Source organism: Alligator sinensis, unplaced genomic scaffold, assembly GCF_000455745.1.
Source record: "Alligator sinensis unplaced genomic scaffold, ASM45574v1 scaffold1243_1, whole genome shotgun sequence".
NCBI classification, from domain to species: Eukaryota; Metazoa; Chordata; order Crocodylia; family Alligatoridae; genus Alligator; species Alligator sinensis.
In genome coordinates this window covers 97875-114330 of record NW_005843499.1, presented here as the reverse complement: position 1 = coordinate 114330, position 16456 = coordinate 97875, and the positions used below count along the sequence as shown (strand labels likewise).

Genomic DNA, 16456 nt, shown 5'->3' with positions numbered 1-16456 from the left:
CATGGAGGGCCTGCCACATGTAGCAGAAAGCGATGGGGGAGAAAAGGGGAAGGAGGGAACTAGTAAACCCAGAAGCCTGGAAAATTCCCTAAGTAGAACATAGGCATGGCTATGCCTCCCTGTCCAACCTCTTCTCGAGGTGGCTGTCCAACTTCTTCTTGAACACCCCCAATGATAGAGAGTTCACAACTCCCCTAGGCATCTATTCCACTGCCTCCCAGCTCTGACAATGAAGATGTTCTTCCTGACATCCAGTCTAAACAGACTGCAATTTCATAGACTTCAGCAGACTCCAAAACTCCAGAGAACATTTTAAGTACCAATGAGCAAAACCCTGCAGACATCAGAGAGGGGCCAAAGGGGAGAAATTGAGACTGTGTGTGTGTCACACCAACACCTGGTATCTATTTATTCCAGCCGTAGCTTCGAGCACCTCCACAAGTGTCTGTACATCAAAGAACCAGGGGGTGGCACCCATAAACACCTTCCACCTGACAACACCCTGTCTCCTCTCCCACCTTCCCATTAGAGTATCACATAGTAACCCCCAAACAGAAGAGCACTGATGGGGAATGTGTGGGCATAGGGTAGGGAGTAAGGACTGGGGGGACATGGACACAGCACCTGGCATGCCTGGGTTCTCCTCTCAACGCCCCCCCCCAGCCCCATGACTCCTGTGCTGCCCACCCAGATGCTTGGGACCCATTCCCCAATATTTGGTTACTGGTGGGGGGGACACATATCATCACAGCCCACGCCTTCACTACTCCTGTATCACCTTCCTGGACACCTGGGTTCTCACCTCTCAGCAGGTCCAGACACTCTCCATCCCAGGGTGTTGAGGGAATTGGCAGGGGTTATTGCGAGGCCTCTGGCATGGCTTTACGAGCACTTGTGATGCTCTGGCCAGGTGCTGAGCGACTGGACCTTAACCTGTTCAGCCTTCACAAGGGAAGGCTGAGGGGGGACCTGGTGGCCGTCTATAAACTTACTAGGGGGGACCAGCAGGGTTTGGGAGAGACCTCGCTTCCTTGAGTGCCTCCCAGAGTAACAAGGAATACTGGCCATAAGTTGCTAGAGAGTAGGTTTAGACTAGATATCAGGAGGCGCTACTTCATTGTCAGGGCAGCTAGGATCTGGAACCAGCTTCCAAGGGAAGTGGTGCTGGCTCCTACCCTGGGGGTCTTTAAGAGGAGGCTCGATGTTTACCTGGCTGGGGTCATTTGAGCCCAGTTTTCTCTCCTGCCCATGGCAAGGGGTCGGACTAGATCTACAAGGTCCCTTCCGACCCTACATCTATGAATCTATACCTGCCCCCCGCAACCCTCTGCAGCTCCACACCCTGTGCTGCCCACCCATAGGCTCTCATCTCTGTGCTACCCACAACCCTCCATACTTCCCATGCCAGGAGCCCTGGCAGGGGAAGATGAGCACAGGCAGCTGACACAACACCTGGCATGGAAAGAAAGTGGGTGGAGAGGGGTTATGAAAGTACACACCAAATGCTGGATAGGGAAGGAGGTAGGAGTATTATACCTGTGATGACTCTGGGGGCTTTTATTTCATCTGGAGAAGTACAAGAGAAGCCAAAGCAAGTTCCTCTGCCCTATACACTGGTTTAATGGGATATTATTCACCAGGCAACATAACCAAGAGCAGCTACATGCAGCAGAGGATACACAGATATACTCACAGGCAGGTGGGGAGGACTCAGGCCCCTCACAATCCATCCTCATGGTCCAGGCAAGTTCCAGGCTCCCACCCCTCTGCCTTGTGTGGAGTTATACAGCTCAGATTCAAATTTCTGTATTCCCGCCCCTTTCTCTGAGATAAGGGGCTCTTGGCCAATGGAGTAGGGACCAGGGAAACTGGTTATGACCTCTGACCATTGTGCTTTTCTAGGGTCACCTTATTAGCATTGGGTGTGATCACAGGCTTAGGCATCTCAATTCCCTTGGCAACTAACTGGCCCTCACCATCTGCCTTCTCTCACATGCAAATCATTGGGATTCAGGCTGAACTGCTTCTGGGGCCAGAGTGTCTGGGAAGAGGACTGTGGTGAAAATGAGCTGAGCTGCCAGAAGCTATGAAGTTTCAATAACAGATACAAGCACAAACCTTACTCCTGTTGCAGAAATCACAGGGGCTTGTTCAGCTCCGTCAAAGCCTTCTGCTCTCAGAAGATGTTTTCCAACACCTGGACACTGGGACCCCACAACCTGGTCTCCTCTGAACCCTCTCTGCAAGCTCCATGAACCTCTCACTACAAGGCAGTGTATCAAATCACCAGTCAATCTCACAGCTCTTTTCTGCACCTCTTTCCAAGTTTTCCACCTCCTTTTTTGGAGTGTGGGCAGCAGGACTGAACAAGGTCCTGTAGTTAATGGTCTCATTAACGCTATGAATTGAAGTGAAGCCGCCTCCCTCTTCCATGTGGTTTCCAGCAGGACTGCAGAGTCCTTGTCTGAGTCTACCCCATTCCCAGACACCATCCCTATCCCATATGTATGGCCCATGTTCTTGATTCTTGGAGGTAGTCTTGCAGTGTGTGTTTATGTATAGATGTATATACGTGTGTATGTATGTGTGTATATATGTACGTATATCTATATGCTTGCAGCATATGTGTGTATATATTACATACACATACACACACATATATACTATATATATCTGTGTGTATATATGTGTGTGTACATACATATACATGCATATATAAACATCTATATATACACCTATCTACATACACACACATATATACAAATATACATACACACACATATGTGCTTGTCTGTGTGTGTCTGTGTGTGTGCGTGTGTACACGTATGCATAAGCATATATAGTTTCATTGTTCCCAAATTCACTAAGCAATCCCTACTGAAGGGCTTTTTCCATCACAGCTGTACTAGAGCAGTTTATACATCACTTGGGAAAAAAAAATTATTTTTTAAGGAAAGAAGGGGGTAGGGCTATGAGTTTGTGTTAGAAATCACTACACTACATGGCAAGATCCTACCTCCAGTGGAAACACAGCCATCTGTTTAATATAAATCTATCTGATGCTTGATTGGAGGGAGTAATTTGCAGCCCAAAAGCAGGCTAGATATGCACCTTTTCAACTAAATCAGAGATGCATAAGCTTTTTCTATGCCACAGCTTGCTTCATCAAATGCTGCTTATAACAGCTTATAACACAAATCCCAGAAAGCAAGGGGGGATTGCTTTAAGGATGCGTACTGCCCCTTTAAGAAGACAATTTCCGCCCTGGTAATATGAGTTTTCATCTGCATGGGGCCCTGCCTTTGCTGTTCACCTTCCTGCCTTGGAGCCTGGAGCTGGCTGCAGGAAGCATTGCAAGCTCGGGACATTGGGACGACTGGTGCATATTAAAAAGGTGAGTTCTTTGCAGCCTGGGGGCAGGCCCAGGAGAAGAGAAAAGGCCCTTTGGAGCCAGCTCCTTCCCTGCTGTTAGTCAGCAGCTTTTTTACTGGATTTCTCTGGGCATCTCCCCCAGTTGGGGATCCAGCTTTCTGGACTGCCGTGGTGCTGCACATCAGCTGGGGAGCTGTCTCTGGACTGGGGAGAAAGCTCTGCATCCCAAGAGTCAGCGCGGCATATCTCCCTGCTCGGGCTCACCACTTTTCTGCAGTCAAGGGGAGGGACACAAGGTCTCACCGGATGCAAGACGTAGAAACCATAGAAAATCTAGAGGAGCTGGGCTGGAAGGGACTTCCAGAGGTTATCAAGTCTAAGCCCCTATCCAAATCACCCTATCCAAATTCAGAACTTAACCTTAGCAATCATCTAGTCCAACCCCCTGACAGAGGCAGGATCGTCCCTATCCAAACCACCCTTTACAAATCCATAATTTAACCTCAGAGGTTGCACCTAGTGCAACCCCCTGCCAGAGGCAGGATCAGGTTTATCCAAACCACCCTATACAAATTCACAGTTAACCTCACAAGTCATCTAGTCCAATTCCCTGCCTGAAGCAGGATCATCCCTATCCAAACTACCCTATACAAATCCATCATTTAATTTCAGAGGTCACACCTAGCCCAACCACCTGCATGAAGCAGGATCAGCCCTATCCAAACCACCCCAGACAAATCCACTGTCTAGCCTCTTTTCCTAAAACTGCCATCAGCCCTGACACAACACAGGACTGTCACACCCAAAGCTACTGCAGGGAAAGGAAAGGAAGCACAGAAGCTGATGCCATGCTGCTTTAAAAGGTTGTTAATATATGTTCAAGAGATCCAAGGAAACGGGCCGTGCCCCCCACTCCAAAAGTAGGAAACCCCCACCAATCCGTACCAGTCAGATCAGGGGCTGAAATTTCTTCCTGATAATTCAATAGTTGGTCTGACTCTGAGCCTCTGTGCAGAATTGACTGTGTGGCTTGTGGGTGTTACTGGAATTGATGTCAAATCATTGTCCCTTCCTAGCACCCTAGAGATGTTGGGCTGGAAGGGACCTTCAGAGGTCACATCTAGTCCAACCCACTGCCTGAGGCAGGATCAGCCCCATCCAAACCGTCGCGGATGAATACATAATCTCAACCCTTCATAAAATGACTGTGAGCCCTAACACAACGCACCATATCACACCAAGCCTGCCCCAGGTAGTGCGGGAGGACCACAGCAGCCAACATCCTGCTTCTGTAGGTTCCAGCCCCTAGCGTGGTTTCCAGACTAATTTTTCCATCATGGTTTGGTTTGGGTTTTTTTTCCCTTATTTTTAATCTCCCCAATTAAATAGATCAGGGGCTGTAAAGGGGGGTACACATACCCCTGGGGATACTTGGGAAGGCCCTAGGGTAGGGGTATGTGTAGGCGTATGGGGACAGAGCACTGCCACTCACCACCCCACGCCGCTGCCTCCCAGGAGCTGGGCGAGGGGGTGAGGGCAGCGGCTCCTCTCTGGGCTGCACAGGCGCTGCCCTGCTGGTCGCAGCGAGTGGGGGGAGCTCACACGCAGCCACTGCTGCCACCACCCCGCACTGCCGCCACTCTGTGCATGGCCACGTGCTCCCCCCTCCCCCCCTTGCTCCACATCCGTCTGCTGGGAGTACACTTGTTAAAAAAGGTTGAAAACCCCTGAAATAGATGACACTGCCATTTGGTTTTGGCTTATGTAACGGTGGCATAAGCATCTCGCTAAGAGTCCAGGGTGGAGACAGCCAAAGCAAGGGACACCTCCCCACGTGCTGTAAATTCAGCACCATGGTGGAGCAGCACCCCTGAGGGCTTGGGCCATGAATCTGGGGACCAGATTTACCAGGGGATTATTATTCTCAACCAGTGGGATCTTGGGCACCTTTTCCCACCTATTACTGTGAAGCTTCCTTAATAACTACCATTCCTCCATCTTATCTGCACAGCCATAATGGGGGATCTCTCCAGCGCATGTTAACAACCCTTGTAGTGATATAAGAATTGCCATTTACTGGGTCAGATCACAAGTCTGTCTTGCCCGATCTCTGGTGTCACACAGGAGCAGAGAACAGACGCTGAAAGGAAGGGGGAAGTGGGCCTGACCAGGGCTTTTCCATAGTTCCTCTTCCTCTTGCAGCCTTCAGCATTTAAGGTCTAGAAAGTTCTGATTCAGAGGCTGTGCCCCCAACTCCCATGCTCAATAGCTATGCCCTACAAGAGCGTGCCCAATCCCTGTTTGAATCTGGTTACACCAGGGGCGGGCAATTATTTCAGCTGGAGGACAGCTTAATGAGTTTTGGTGAGCTGTCAAGGGCCTCCTCTTGATAGGTGCCCTACCCTCTGATCACCGTCTTGGGACCAGACATCCCACCCTTAACCCTTGGCCTTTGCTTACTCCCCAACCTGATCCCAGAAGTACTCCTTTTGGAGGAGCAGGTTGCCATCTTGGAGCCCCACCCAATCCCAAATCATATACTCAAAGTCAAGCATCTAGTATAATATATTTTAATTTTATTTCAAAAAAATATTTTGGTCCTGATTTACATGTGTTTGTATAGAGTATGTAGCGGTAATGGCATAATAGGTAAAAAAAAATAAAGTCTTACTCTTGTACATTGTGTGTGGGGTGTGGGTGGTGGGGTGTATTGTGGGGTGTGTGGGCCGGGGTTTGTAAAGGTATGGCTGTGTGGGGGTGTTGCGAGATATGTTGTGCAGTGTGGGGGTGTGTATATGTGGTGGGGTATGGGCAGGGTGTGGGTTTGTGGGATGTAAGGGAGGATGGGGGTGTTTGGGGGACCCTCCCATATGCCCTTCCCCATAGTGCACAGGCCCTGCCGCAGGTGGCAGCAGCAACAGCAGGCAGCAGGGCTCCTCTGCACGGGCACCGCATGGCTCCAGCCAGCTCCAGGAGCTTTACATGGTGGCAAGGAGCTGTGCCAGGCCAGCCTGCCTCTATTGCACGGGGTTCCCCGTGGCTCATTTGCAGCCCACAGGACTTGCACACTGCCGGGGAGAAGCCATGCACTGTGGCCTGGCCCCACTACCTGCTGCCACACTCAGCTCTTAGGACTCCTCTGGGAAGCCTGTGGGCCAGATAAAATCACATGGTGAGCCAGATGGGACCCATGGACTGGATATGGCCCACTCCTGAGTTACATTATTGGCTTCCACCACATCTGGTGGCAACAAGTCGCACACTTTAATGACACACGATGTGAAGAAAGACCTTCCTTTTGTTCATTTTAAACTTTATAGAATCATAGAATGTACTTTGGACTAGTTTTATCTTGTCACCCTGAGTTCTTGTATTCGGAGAGAAAGTTAATCATAAATCCCTATTGACTTTCCATTTCCCATTTCAAATTTTGTAAGCCCATCTCATGTCCCCCTCAAGAGTCTCTTTTCTAAACTGAACAGGCCCAGCCTCTTTAGTCTCTCCTCATAGGGAAGCCCCTCCATGCCACCCATCGGCCTTGTTGCCCTTCTCTGGACCTTCTCTAGTTCTTCTTGGTCTTTTTTGAGGTGTGGGGACCAGAACTTGGCAGTCTTCAAGGTGTGGACACAGGATGGATTTATAAAAAGGGATTGTGAGACTTTCCATTCTATTTACAGTTTTCTTAATCCTAACAATTTGTTTGGCTCCTTGATGGCTGCTGAGCACAGATGATTCATAGATGTTAGGGTTGGAAGGGACCTTAGCAGATCATTGAGTCCAACCCCCTGCCCTGTGTAAGAAAAAGTGCTGGGGTCTAGCCAGGTGCACGTCCAGCCTCATCTTAAAGACCCCCAAGGTCGGGGAGAGCACCACCTCCCTTGTAAGCCCATTCCAGATTCTGGTAACCCTTATCGTAAAGAAGTTCTTCCTGATGTCTAACCTAAATCTGTTCTCCATCAGTTTGTGGCTGTTGTTTCTAGTTACACCAGGGGGTGCCCTGGTAAACAGAGCATCTCCTATTCCTTGCTGTTCCCCCACAATGAATTTGTAGGTGGCCACAAGATCACCTCTCAGCCTTCTCTTGTGGAGGCTGAAGAGATCCAGGGCCCTCAATCTCTCCTCGTAAGGCTTTGCCTGCAGGCCCCTAACCATATGAGCAGTTGTGAACCCTCCTCTGAACCCTCTCGAGGTTGTGCACATCCCTCTTGATGTTTGTATCCAGGGGTCCACAATGAGTCCCAGATCTCTTTCCTCTGTGATAGCAGCTCATGTAGAGCCCATCATAGCGTTGGTATAGTTTGGGTTATCGTTGTTTATGTGCATCATTTTAACCTTGACTTTCGTCTGCTGTTCCGTTGCCGTTTCATTCAACGGTGCCAGAGCATCCTGTAGTTCCTGACGCATGGTGGATCAGGGATGGGACAAGCAGCCCAGTGACAGATAGGGAGGGAGCAGAAAGCAGAGCAGCAGATCACACAGGGAGCACAGGGCACAAAGCAGAAAGCAGAGCAACAGCTTGGACAGAAAGCACAGGATGGGACACTGATAGCCCTTGTCCCCCTGCTTTACCTTTGATAGCTTCAAGGGCTCTTGGTGCCTTTGGCAATGGGCCTTGTACTTGTGCAACAGGTTTGTTGTATAGTTCTAGGACCAGGTTAGACAAGGATGTGTCTGGGACAGTTTGGATGGAAATGATCCTGCCTCAGCCCCTGTTAGACCAGATGTGACCTCTGGAGGTCCCTTCCAGCCTGAATTTTCTATGATTTATGCCTGGTAGAAATGAAATATTTTGAGTGGCTTTTGACAAAGGAGAAGAAATCCATGCAACCCTTCCAAATCCTCATGCTGTTTGACTGGTTTGTACAAGCCCACGTGTTTTATGGCTGTCTCCATGGCAATGTGTGCCCTGTGAATTATAACAGTTGCAATGAACCTGTTGGTGCTAAAAATCCCCCTAAACTGAGCCAGGCAAAGATAAAAAGATTGGAATAATGAAAGCATTTATTCATTACAAATGTAGTGGGATTCCTTGGGGTGAAGGGAGCGGGGATTCAGTTGTTTCACTAGAAAACTTCTCAGTCATAAAAGCTTCTGTCAGCCCAGACAGTGTTTCTCTTCCCATAAATAATTGGGCCACCTCTAACCCTTCTTTTCAGCCAGCTGAATGGACCAAATTCCTTTCCTCTCTCGCTGTAAAGCAACTCTTTCAAACTGCATTCTTATGTGCTAATCCCCAAGCTGTCCCCAGTTTTTCAGCAGCACTTGGATCACAAACTGTGTAGATCCCGTGTTTTCTGAGGAGCCCATGGTCTTCAGTATAGACTTGGCTGGAGAGGCAGGCATTCATTTTTACCCTGATCATAGGAAAGTCAGGCTGGAAGGGACCTCCGAAGGCCACATCTAGTCCAGCCCCCTGCTCAAGATGGGATCATCCTGTTGTGTTGTGCCCCAGCTCAAGTCTGGGATCATGCCCAGTATGCAAGCGCCAATAAGTATACCAGGGGTGGAAGTACAGAGGAAGTTTTATTGCCAGCAATAAATGGTGCAAGCGGATAGTTCACGTAACAACCACACAGGTTACTACCTTTGGGTACCTTTTATACATATGTTTGCAAGTGTATCGCTCAGTGATTGGTTACAAGCCACTGACATAAGACGTTCTCTACTGAGCATGTCTCTATACCTATGTTTTAGCCATGTATCTCATTTGCATACATGTATGTTTCATTAACATACTTTGCTCTGCCCAGGGGGTGTGATTTTTAGCATTATAATGAGACCTTTTTCTGAACTTCTTGCTATCTTGCAGGTGTCAGGGAGACATTATCTTGCTGTTGTCAGGGAGGCATTCTGGGAATCTTCCGCAGCCCACATACTGCGCTCCCAAATCTTACATCGTGAAATCTCCCCCAGTAAAATCCTATCCTGCAGAACCTCACAATCCCTGATTAAACGATCCCAGGCACGTGTCTGTCTAATTGGCTCATAAAAATCTCCAAGGAAGTTGATTCCACAGTTTCTCCAGGCAGCCTGGTCCAATCCTGGATCCCCTCCTAGTCACAGTGATCCTCTTCACCTCCAACCTCAATGTCCCCTGCTCCTAGTCCTGTCATTTACAGCCAGAGAGAAAAGCCCATCTCCATCCTCTCTGTCCTTCTGGGATTTGAAGGCTGTGATCAAATCCCCCCTCTGTCTTCTCCAGACTAAATAACCCTAGTTCTTTCACCCTTTCCCCAACAGTCTGGTCTGCCAGGCCCCTGATCAATTGTCTTGCGCTTTGCTGGACTCTTTTTAAAAATCTGTCCATATCCTTCTTGAAACGCAGGCCCCAAAACTGGACACAGCACTCCAGGGGAGGCCTCACCAATGCTGGATAGACTGGGAGAATCACTTCTCTTGATTTGCAAGTGACTCTCCTGTTAACAGCCCCCAGGATTTAACACCTCAAAAAGGGAGATAGAAGAACTAGAGAAGATCTGCAGAAGGGCACCGAGAGTGATGGGTTGGATGGAGGGGCTTCCATATGAGGAGAGACTAAAGAAGCCATGCCTGTTCAGTTTAGAAAAGAGATGCTTGAAGGGTGACATGAGAAGGGTTAACAAAATCCAAAATAATGGAAATGAAGCAAATAAGGGGGTTATTTTTCACTCTCCCAATACAAAAACTAGGGGTTGCAACACATAGCAGAGAGAATAAGTTTAAAATGAAAAAAAAAGGGATTTATTTTTCACCCAACGTGTCATTCAAGTATGGAACTCGTTGCCACCAGCTACATGGAGGTTGACCCTTTAGCCAGGTTCGAAGGGAGATTGAACACATTTGTGGAGGAAAGGCGCATTAGTAGCTATTGAACATGGGAGAGAGCGGGGCAGCAGTGGCGACGCATAGGGGGTGCACGTGCACTCCTGGAGAGCGCTGGTGCACTCCCTGACTGGCCGCACTCCCCGCTTAGGTGATGGGCATGGGGGGCAGGTGGGAGCACTGGTGCCCCCCCTGCAAGCATCGGCCAGTCACCAGAGCCACTCCCAGAAGCAGCTGCAGTGATCAACCGTCGCGGGATCAGCCACGAGGGGACCCCCCCCACCCCCCAGTCAGCGGGACTGGTCGCAGGGGGGGCACATCCACCCCCCCCACCCCGCCCTGGCCTACGGTGGCACCAGTCGCCCATGGGGGGCAGCCTCTGGATCAGAACTTCCTGGACCTTAAATACTAGCAGCTGCAACAGAGAGAGGAACAGTGAACAAAACCCTGCTCAGACCCAGTTCCCTCACCCTTTCAGCATTTGCTCTCTGCTGCTGTGTGACACAGGAGAGTGAGCAGACGGATCTATGATCTGACCTAGTAAATGGCAGTTCTTATATTCTTGCGTTCTTATAATGCTTTTGGTTTTCCAGTCTGTCCATATCCTTCTTGAAGTGCATGGTCCAAAACTGGACATGGTGCTCCAGGTGAGGTGGAGACAGGGGATCTCAGCCACAGGGACACTAAGGCTATAAGTAGATGCCTCATATGACTTGACTGTGTCATTAAAGCGTGTCATTGATCGCCCCAGGATTTGTCCCAGCTCAGAGCATGACCCTCTCAAGCTTGACCCCGGAGTCACTGTACAGATGTGCACAACGATGTCTCAGGATAAAGTGTCACTGCATTTTATCCAGCTTGTTTTAGAGTGAACTGGAGCAGGATAATGGACGTGTATGTCTGTACAGTACCAGGAAAAAAGGCATTCACCCATGATAAATACAATGTTTCTTCATACCATAAAGCAGGGGTGCCCATCCTGTAACGTGGATGCTACAAGTGGTATGGCTAGTCTCAGTGGTTGGCACATGGCAAATCAGGAGGGTACATGGACCTACAACTGAGCCTCCTCTGCTGGACATACAATGTCAGGGTAACTAGAAGTAATGGCCACAAACTGGAAGAGAGCAAATTTAGATTGGACATCAGGAAAAAAATGTTTACAGTGAGGGTTGCCAAAATATGGAGTAAGCTTCCAAGGGAGGTGGTGCTGTCCTCTTCCTTGGAGGTGTTTAAAAGGAGATTGGACAGACACCTGGCTGGGCTCATCTGACCCCAGCACTCATTCCTTCCCAGGGCAGGGAGTCAGACTCAATGATCTAATAGGTCCCTTCCGACCCTAACGTCTATGAAACTATAAGCAGCACAGTGGCAGATAGGGAGCAAAAAGAAGAGCTGTAGATTGGGCGGAGAGCAAAGGGCAGGCATAAGAACGCAAAGCAGCAGGTCAGGCAGGAAGGAAAAAGCAGCAGCAGGTGGGGCAGGGAGCTCAGGGCACAGAGCAGAAAGCAGAGCAGCAGACTGGGCAGGGAGCAGCAGCTCGGCAAGTAGCTCATGCCTAAGCCCAGACTGGCTTTGAGGTGTTCCTCTGCTGTGTCTGAAGAGCTCAGTCTTACCAGACATGATCTAAAAATGCCAACTCTGCATGTATTAGATGGGCCACTGGTTCTTTTCTTTTCAACGCAGTGAGAAACCCGGGCCCACTTCCCTCCTCTGCTGACAGGCTTCAACCTGATGTCTCCTACCTCCTTCCTCCAGGAGAAGCTGCTCTGAAGAGAGCATACCTGCAGGGGACGGTACTCTCCACCCCTCCGGCAGAAGCTGTTGCCCCTGTGCAGAAGGGAATTCAAGAGTTATGTGGTCAGAAAGGGAGAGACAGCACAAGTCTATAACCTGAAGTCTGGGGCATGATGATGGGAAGAGTGGGGAAGAGAGGGGGGACACCTGAGTAACTACCCTGCTCCCAGGATCAAATAAGGTACAGAAACAAGGAGTGGGTTCTGTGTTTTATACCATATTTTCCCAAATGCAGCATGCCCCCCCCCCCCCAAAAAAAAAACAAAACAGCAGGTAGAAATGTCAGTGTGCATCATATTCAATAAATACAGTAAGAGTGGGTTCTGCTACTTAGCATGTGAAACCAGACTTAATGTTTGCCATGATGCACAGGGCAAGATGCGGGCTGAGCCATGCTCCCTTCCCCCACACCCCCCCATGCAGCCAGATTGAGGCCAGGCTATGCCGCCTACCCCTCACCTCACACAGCTGCTTCAGAGCCAAGCTGCTTCTCCTTCCCCTTCTTGCAGCTGGATAGGGACCCACCATGCCTTCCCTGGGAGCTGGATCAGGACCACCAGCCAGATCCAGCCTGTGGACTGACCGGACACTGTGCATCTGGCGCCCCGGGGAAAAATGTTGAGCACTACTGGATTCACCTATATGCTAAGTAGAGTGAACCTTTCTGGAGGATGATCTTAAAATGAGGTAATGTAAAGAAGGGTTCAAGACAGGTCTTCCAGCCTAGGGCAGCAGGGTTCAAAACTTACATATAGTACAATACTAGGAGTCAAGCAAATTTGAGAGGCCAGAGATGGTGACTGGACAATGGGTGGACCCAGGGGGCTTCAGAGTATAGAAGAATGTCCAGCAAGGAGATTTCACCCAGGGTGGATCCACGGGGGTGCAGATGCACCCCTCTTTAATTCCTGCTCCACCCAAAGTTTAAAACCAACTCCCTGGCAGTGGCAGCACCATTTCTAGTCAGGCAGTAATGAGGGAGTCAATTGATACCAAGGCCAGGGCTGTCCCTGAGGAGGGGGGTGCAAACCAGGGTGACTGCCGCAGGCCCCATACTTTGCGGGGCCCCATGGACAGTGCTGTATAGGCCCCGCTGTGGCCACCGCGCACCGCCACTGCCGAGCGCTACCGGCTCCATCTGCTTGCTCCCCGCCCTGCTCCGCAACCTCCGGCCACTCACCACCGCCCCCAGGCTGCGCACAGGCTGATATGCCCCAGGCCCCGCACACCCCTAGGGACAGCTCTGATCATGGCTTATTGTAATCTACGCCATTCCTTCTAAACTCTTCATTCCACAGGTGTTAACCACCCTCTTTCCTTTTTAATGTTGGGGATGTTCTGCTTATCTAGCTATCCTTGCTCCTGCAATTCTGCGGTCTGTTACGTGCTCCTGGTCACGAAGCTCCTATTTCTCAGCCTTGCCAGACTGCTTTTAACTCCTGCTAAAAACATTAAAGTCAGGTGTGAAAACGTCATCAGGTGAACATTGCTTCAGGCGGGGAAATAACTTTCAGTGCAGTATTGAATGCACTGTTGAGATGCTCAAGAAGGCTAGATTTCGGTTTCTGAAGCTGAAAGAGATGTCTGCTTCATTCTAAAGACCATGGGACTAATGAAACAACCTCTTTTGGTTATTTTTGCCTGGTTTGTTGTGGGTTTTTTTATACACGACATATGAGATAGTAAGACACGTGCCAATAAATGAATATCTGTTTTTGCTTCAATCTTAAACTAATATAGCCCTGGACCCCTAGCATATTGGTAAAGTTTCTAGTTCCTTTTTAACAGGAGAAAAATCTATATTGTGTAATGTGTGATGATGTGCTTCACCATCTGCACCCCATTTTTCAAAATCCTAGATCTGCCCATGGGTGACCCCTGTTCCCTGTTTTACAGGCTGCACCATGGCAGCTGAGGAGGAACCATCTCACACCATGATGAAATCTGAGCTGAGCTATGCGGAAGAGAGCAAGGTGCGTGAGGAGGCCGAGCTGCTGATGGGGCCTGAGGCTGACTGGGAGAAGTTCCTTCTGCTAGCCCCCATCACCGTGGCGCTGCTGGGACAGCTGGTGTGCATCACTGTGGAGAAGGGCGATTTCTCCATCCATGGCAATGCCCCTAGCAGTGGGTACAAATACTTCAGAGAGCCTGAATCCTTCAAGGTGTGCTTGAAGGAAGTATGTGACAGAGTGTGGGATGCCTTCCAGCTGGGCATGGACAACGCCGCCCTGATTAGCCTGCAGTTGAAGAATGTCCCCAAGAAGATGGCAAATCTCATGCAGGGTTTCCTCCAGGATGCAAACTTGAGAAAGGACCAGCTTGTGGCACAGATCGAGGGCATGCAGGAAAAAGTAGATGAGTGCAAGACCCTGGCCAAGGAGGTGAGGGCCAAGTTCTCTGAACAGGGAGATGCATTGCAAGAGCTGTATCAGGCCTGCCTAAATGCCAGAGAGGACTATAAGAAGGAATTGGAGACAATGCAGAAAGAGCTGGAAGGGGCAAGGATCCAGATGGAGCCTGCCAAGTGTGAACAGAACCGCGCTGAGCTGACACATGCACAGTTGGAAGATCAGGAGCAGGCAGCCTTCGAGGAGTTTGTGAAGGCAGTGAAATACAAACCCAGCATTCTGGATGCTCTTGGAGCAAAGGGAGAGACTCAGTTGATGGAAAAACACACTGCTAAACTGGAGAAGAACCAAGAGATGCTGGTTGGGGCTCAGCAAGATAAGGAGAGCAACTACCAAAGGATCAAACACCTGAACGAGGAGATGGCAGAACTCCAGTGTGCTGTGAATCGGTGTGAGCTGGGGGAAAGAGATTTGGAGGGGTACGTCTCCTCCCTGGAAGAAGGACTGGAGGCCTTGAGAAACCTGCATCAACAGTGCGTGAAGATGGTGCAGTTCTTCCAGATGATCTCCAACCTGTTGGACTTCTCTCTCAACTGGCACATCAGGGAATGCTTGGACTCGGCTAACGACCTCCAACAGGTCACACAGGCATTCAGCACTGTCAGTGTGGCTCAGCTAGTACAATTGATCTCCCAAACCTATGCCACAATAGTTGAGAGATACCTGATGGAGCTACTCAGCCAAATGGGGCGTCTCCTGGGTAAGGACTGTTCCAGTTTCCACACTGAGAAAGCCCAGCTGGACAGAGGATGTGAGGATGCCCAGGAGGCCCTCACCAGGCTGGTGGGGGAGCTGAAGGGCAACTTCCAGAGGGACCTCAGCACCAGGCTGGAGACCATAGAGAAGGTGAAACTCAAACTGAACCCCTGAGCTAGAGGGGGAGCTGAGAGAAATGAGTTGGTGCCTCACTGAGGTCCAAGCTACTAGCCTGAACCAAGCAAAACTCCACAATCAATAATTTTCACATCTTCTTTTGGATGACCTCAACCAGCCAGTGCCTCAAAGGTTGTTTTGGTAAAGCTCCATTTATCTCCATATCAGCTCTTCGAGAAGATGAGAAGGGGACCTGCATGTTAGGACTAGAGAAGGACTGTACGTTTCAGTCTACAGCCCCTTCAGTTCTGAATGTGGCCAGGTGTTAAGACTCCCATCCACTCATTCAAATTAGAAGATCCCTCAAAGGTAACTCCCATCCTACTTCATCCCACCAAGCTATACCCATTAAGGAAGGGCCTTGAAGCAGGCCACTGCAAAGCAGCTTCTGCCACCTGGGCTTAGTTTAGAAGAATATCATCAGCAGAAAGGAATTGGACCTTTTGTGGGGCTAGGGAAAGGGGTTGGCAATCAGCAGATGGGGTCGTTTCTCATGGGTGTTCCCCAACAGGATGGTGGAAGCCAGATGGGACAGGTATGGAGAATGAAGAACCCTTGAACCAGAGTGCCCCATGGGAAAAGCAGAATTGTGAACCCTGCAAGGGTGTGCTCAGGCTGAACGGAGCCAGCTGCGCTGTGACTGGGTCAGGTCCATCTGTGGACAGTACCCTGCCCCCTTAGCCCCTGCAGGCATAGTGTATCTCCACCCATTGTTACCCCACGCTCCCCTGCACCATGCTGCTAAGAAGACTGGGAAAACTTGAATGAACAAAGAGGAATGCCAGCTGCCAAAAGGCAGCCTCTTGCCACTTAGCACTTGCTAAGAGCAACTGGCTGGGCCAAGCCAGAGGGAAGATCATGGGCATGAGTTTGCTGCTTGTTGTCTCGATAGTTCTCAGCATTTCACTGTATTCGGTATGTTCAGTGCTTCAAGGGCCCTGCCACATGTTCAAACAAAAATCAGAAACCAGCTATAAATCTGTTACACGTTTTAAATCACTGCGTAGCCAGTTGGCTTGTTTTGTATCTTGATAGACATTTTTATGGCATGATAATTCTTTTTGCACATGTAACCAGTCTTACTTTGCATGTGTGTCAGTCTAAATTGATTTCACAATTTAACCAGTGAATTGTGTAATATATGTAATGTGTGGTGAGGGCCTCCGCAACCACAAGAATTAACTGCTAAAGCAACCTACTGGTTG

The 16456-nt window shown here is 49.6% G+C and overlaps 1 protein-coding gene across 4 annotated transcripts; it reads left to right on the top strand.

Moving 5' to 3' along the window:
- The first annotated feature begins 3260 nt into the window (after nucleotides 1–3260).
- Nucleotides 3261–16450, top strand: LOC102372534. Of its 4 annotated transcripts, none has more exons than XM_025195416.1 (3): nucleotides 3278–3394; nucleotides 11860–12151; nucleotides 13867–16450. In XM_025195416.1, exon 3 carries the CDS (start codon nucleotides 13875–13877, stop codon nucleotides 15246–15248), a length of 1374 nt encoding a protein of 457 aa, XP_025051201.1. In that variant the 5' UTR covers nucleotides 3278–3394; nucleotides 11860–12151; nucleotides 13867–13874; the 3' UTR covers nucleotides 15249–16450. The 4 variants fall into 4 exon arrangements, with proteins under 4 accessions (XP_006038903.1, XP_025051201.1, XP_025051200.1 ...); XM_025195415.1 differs by having other exon boundaries at nucleotides 13830–16450; XM_006038841.3 differs by lacking the exon at nucleotides 11860–12151 and having other exon boundaries at nucleotides 3261–3394.
- Nucleotides 16451–16456: the final 6 nt, after the last annotated feature.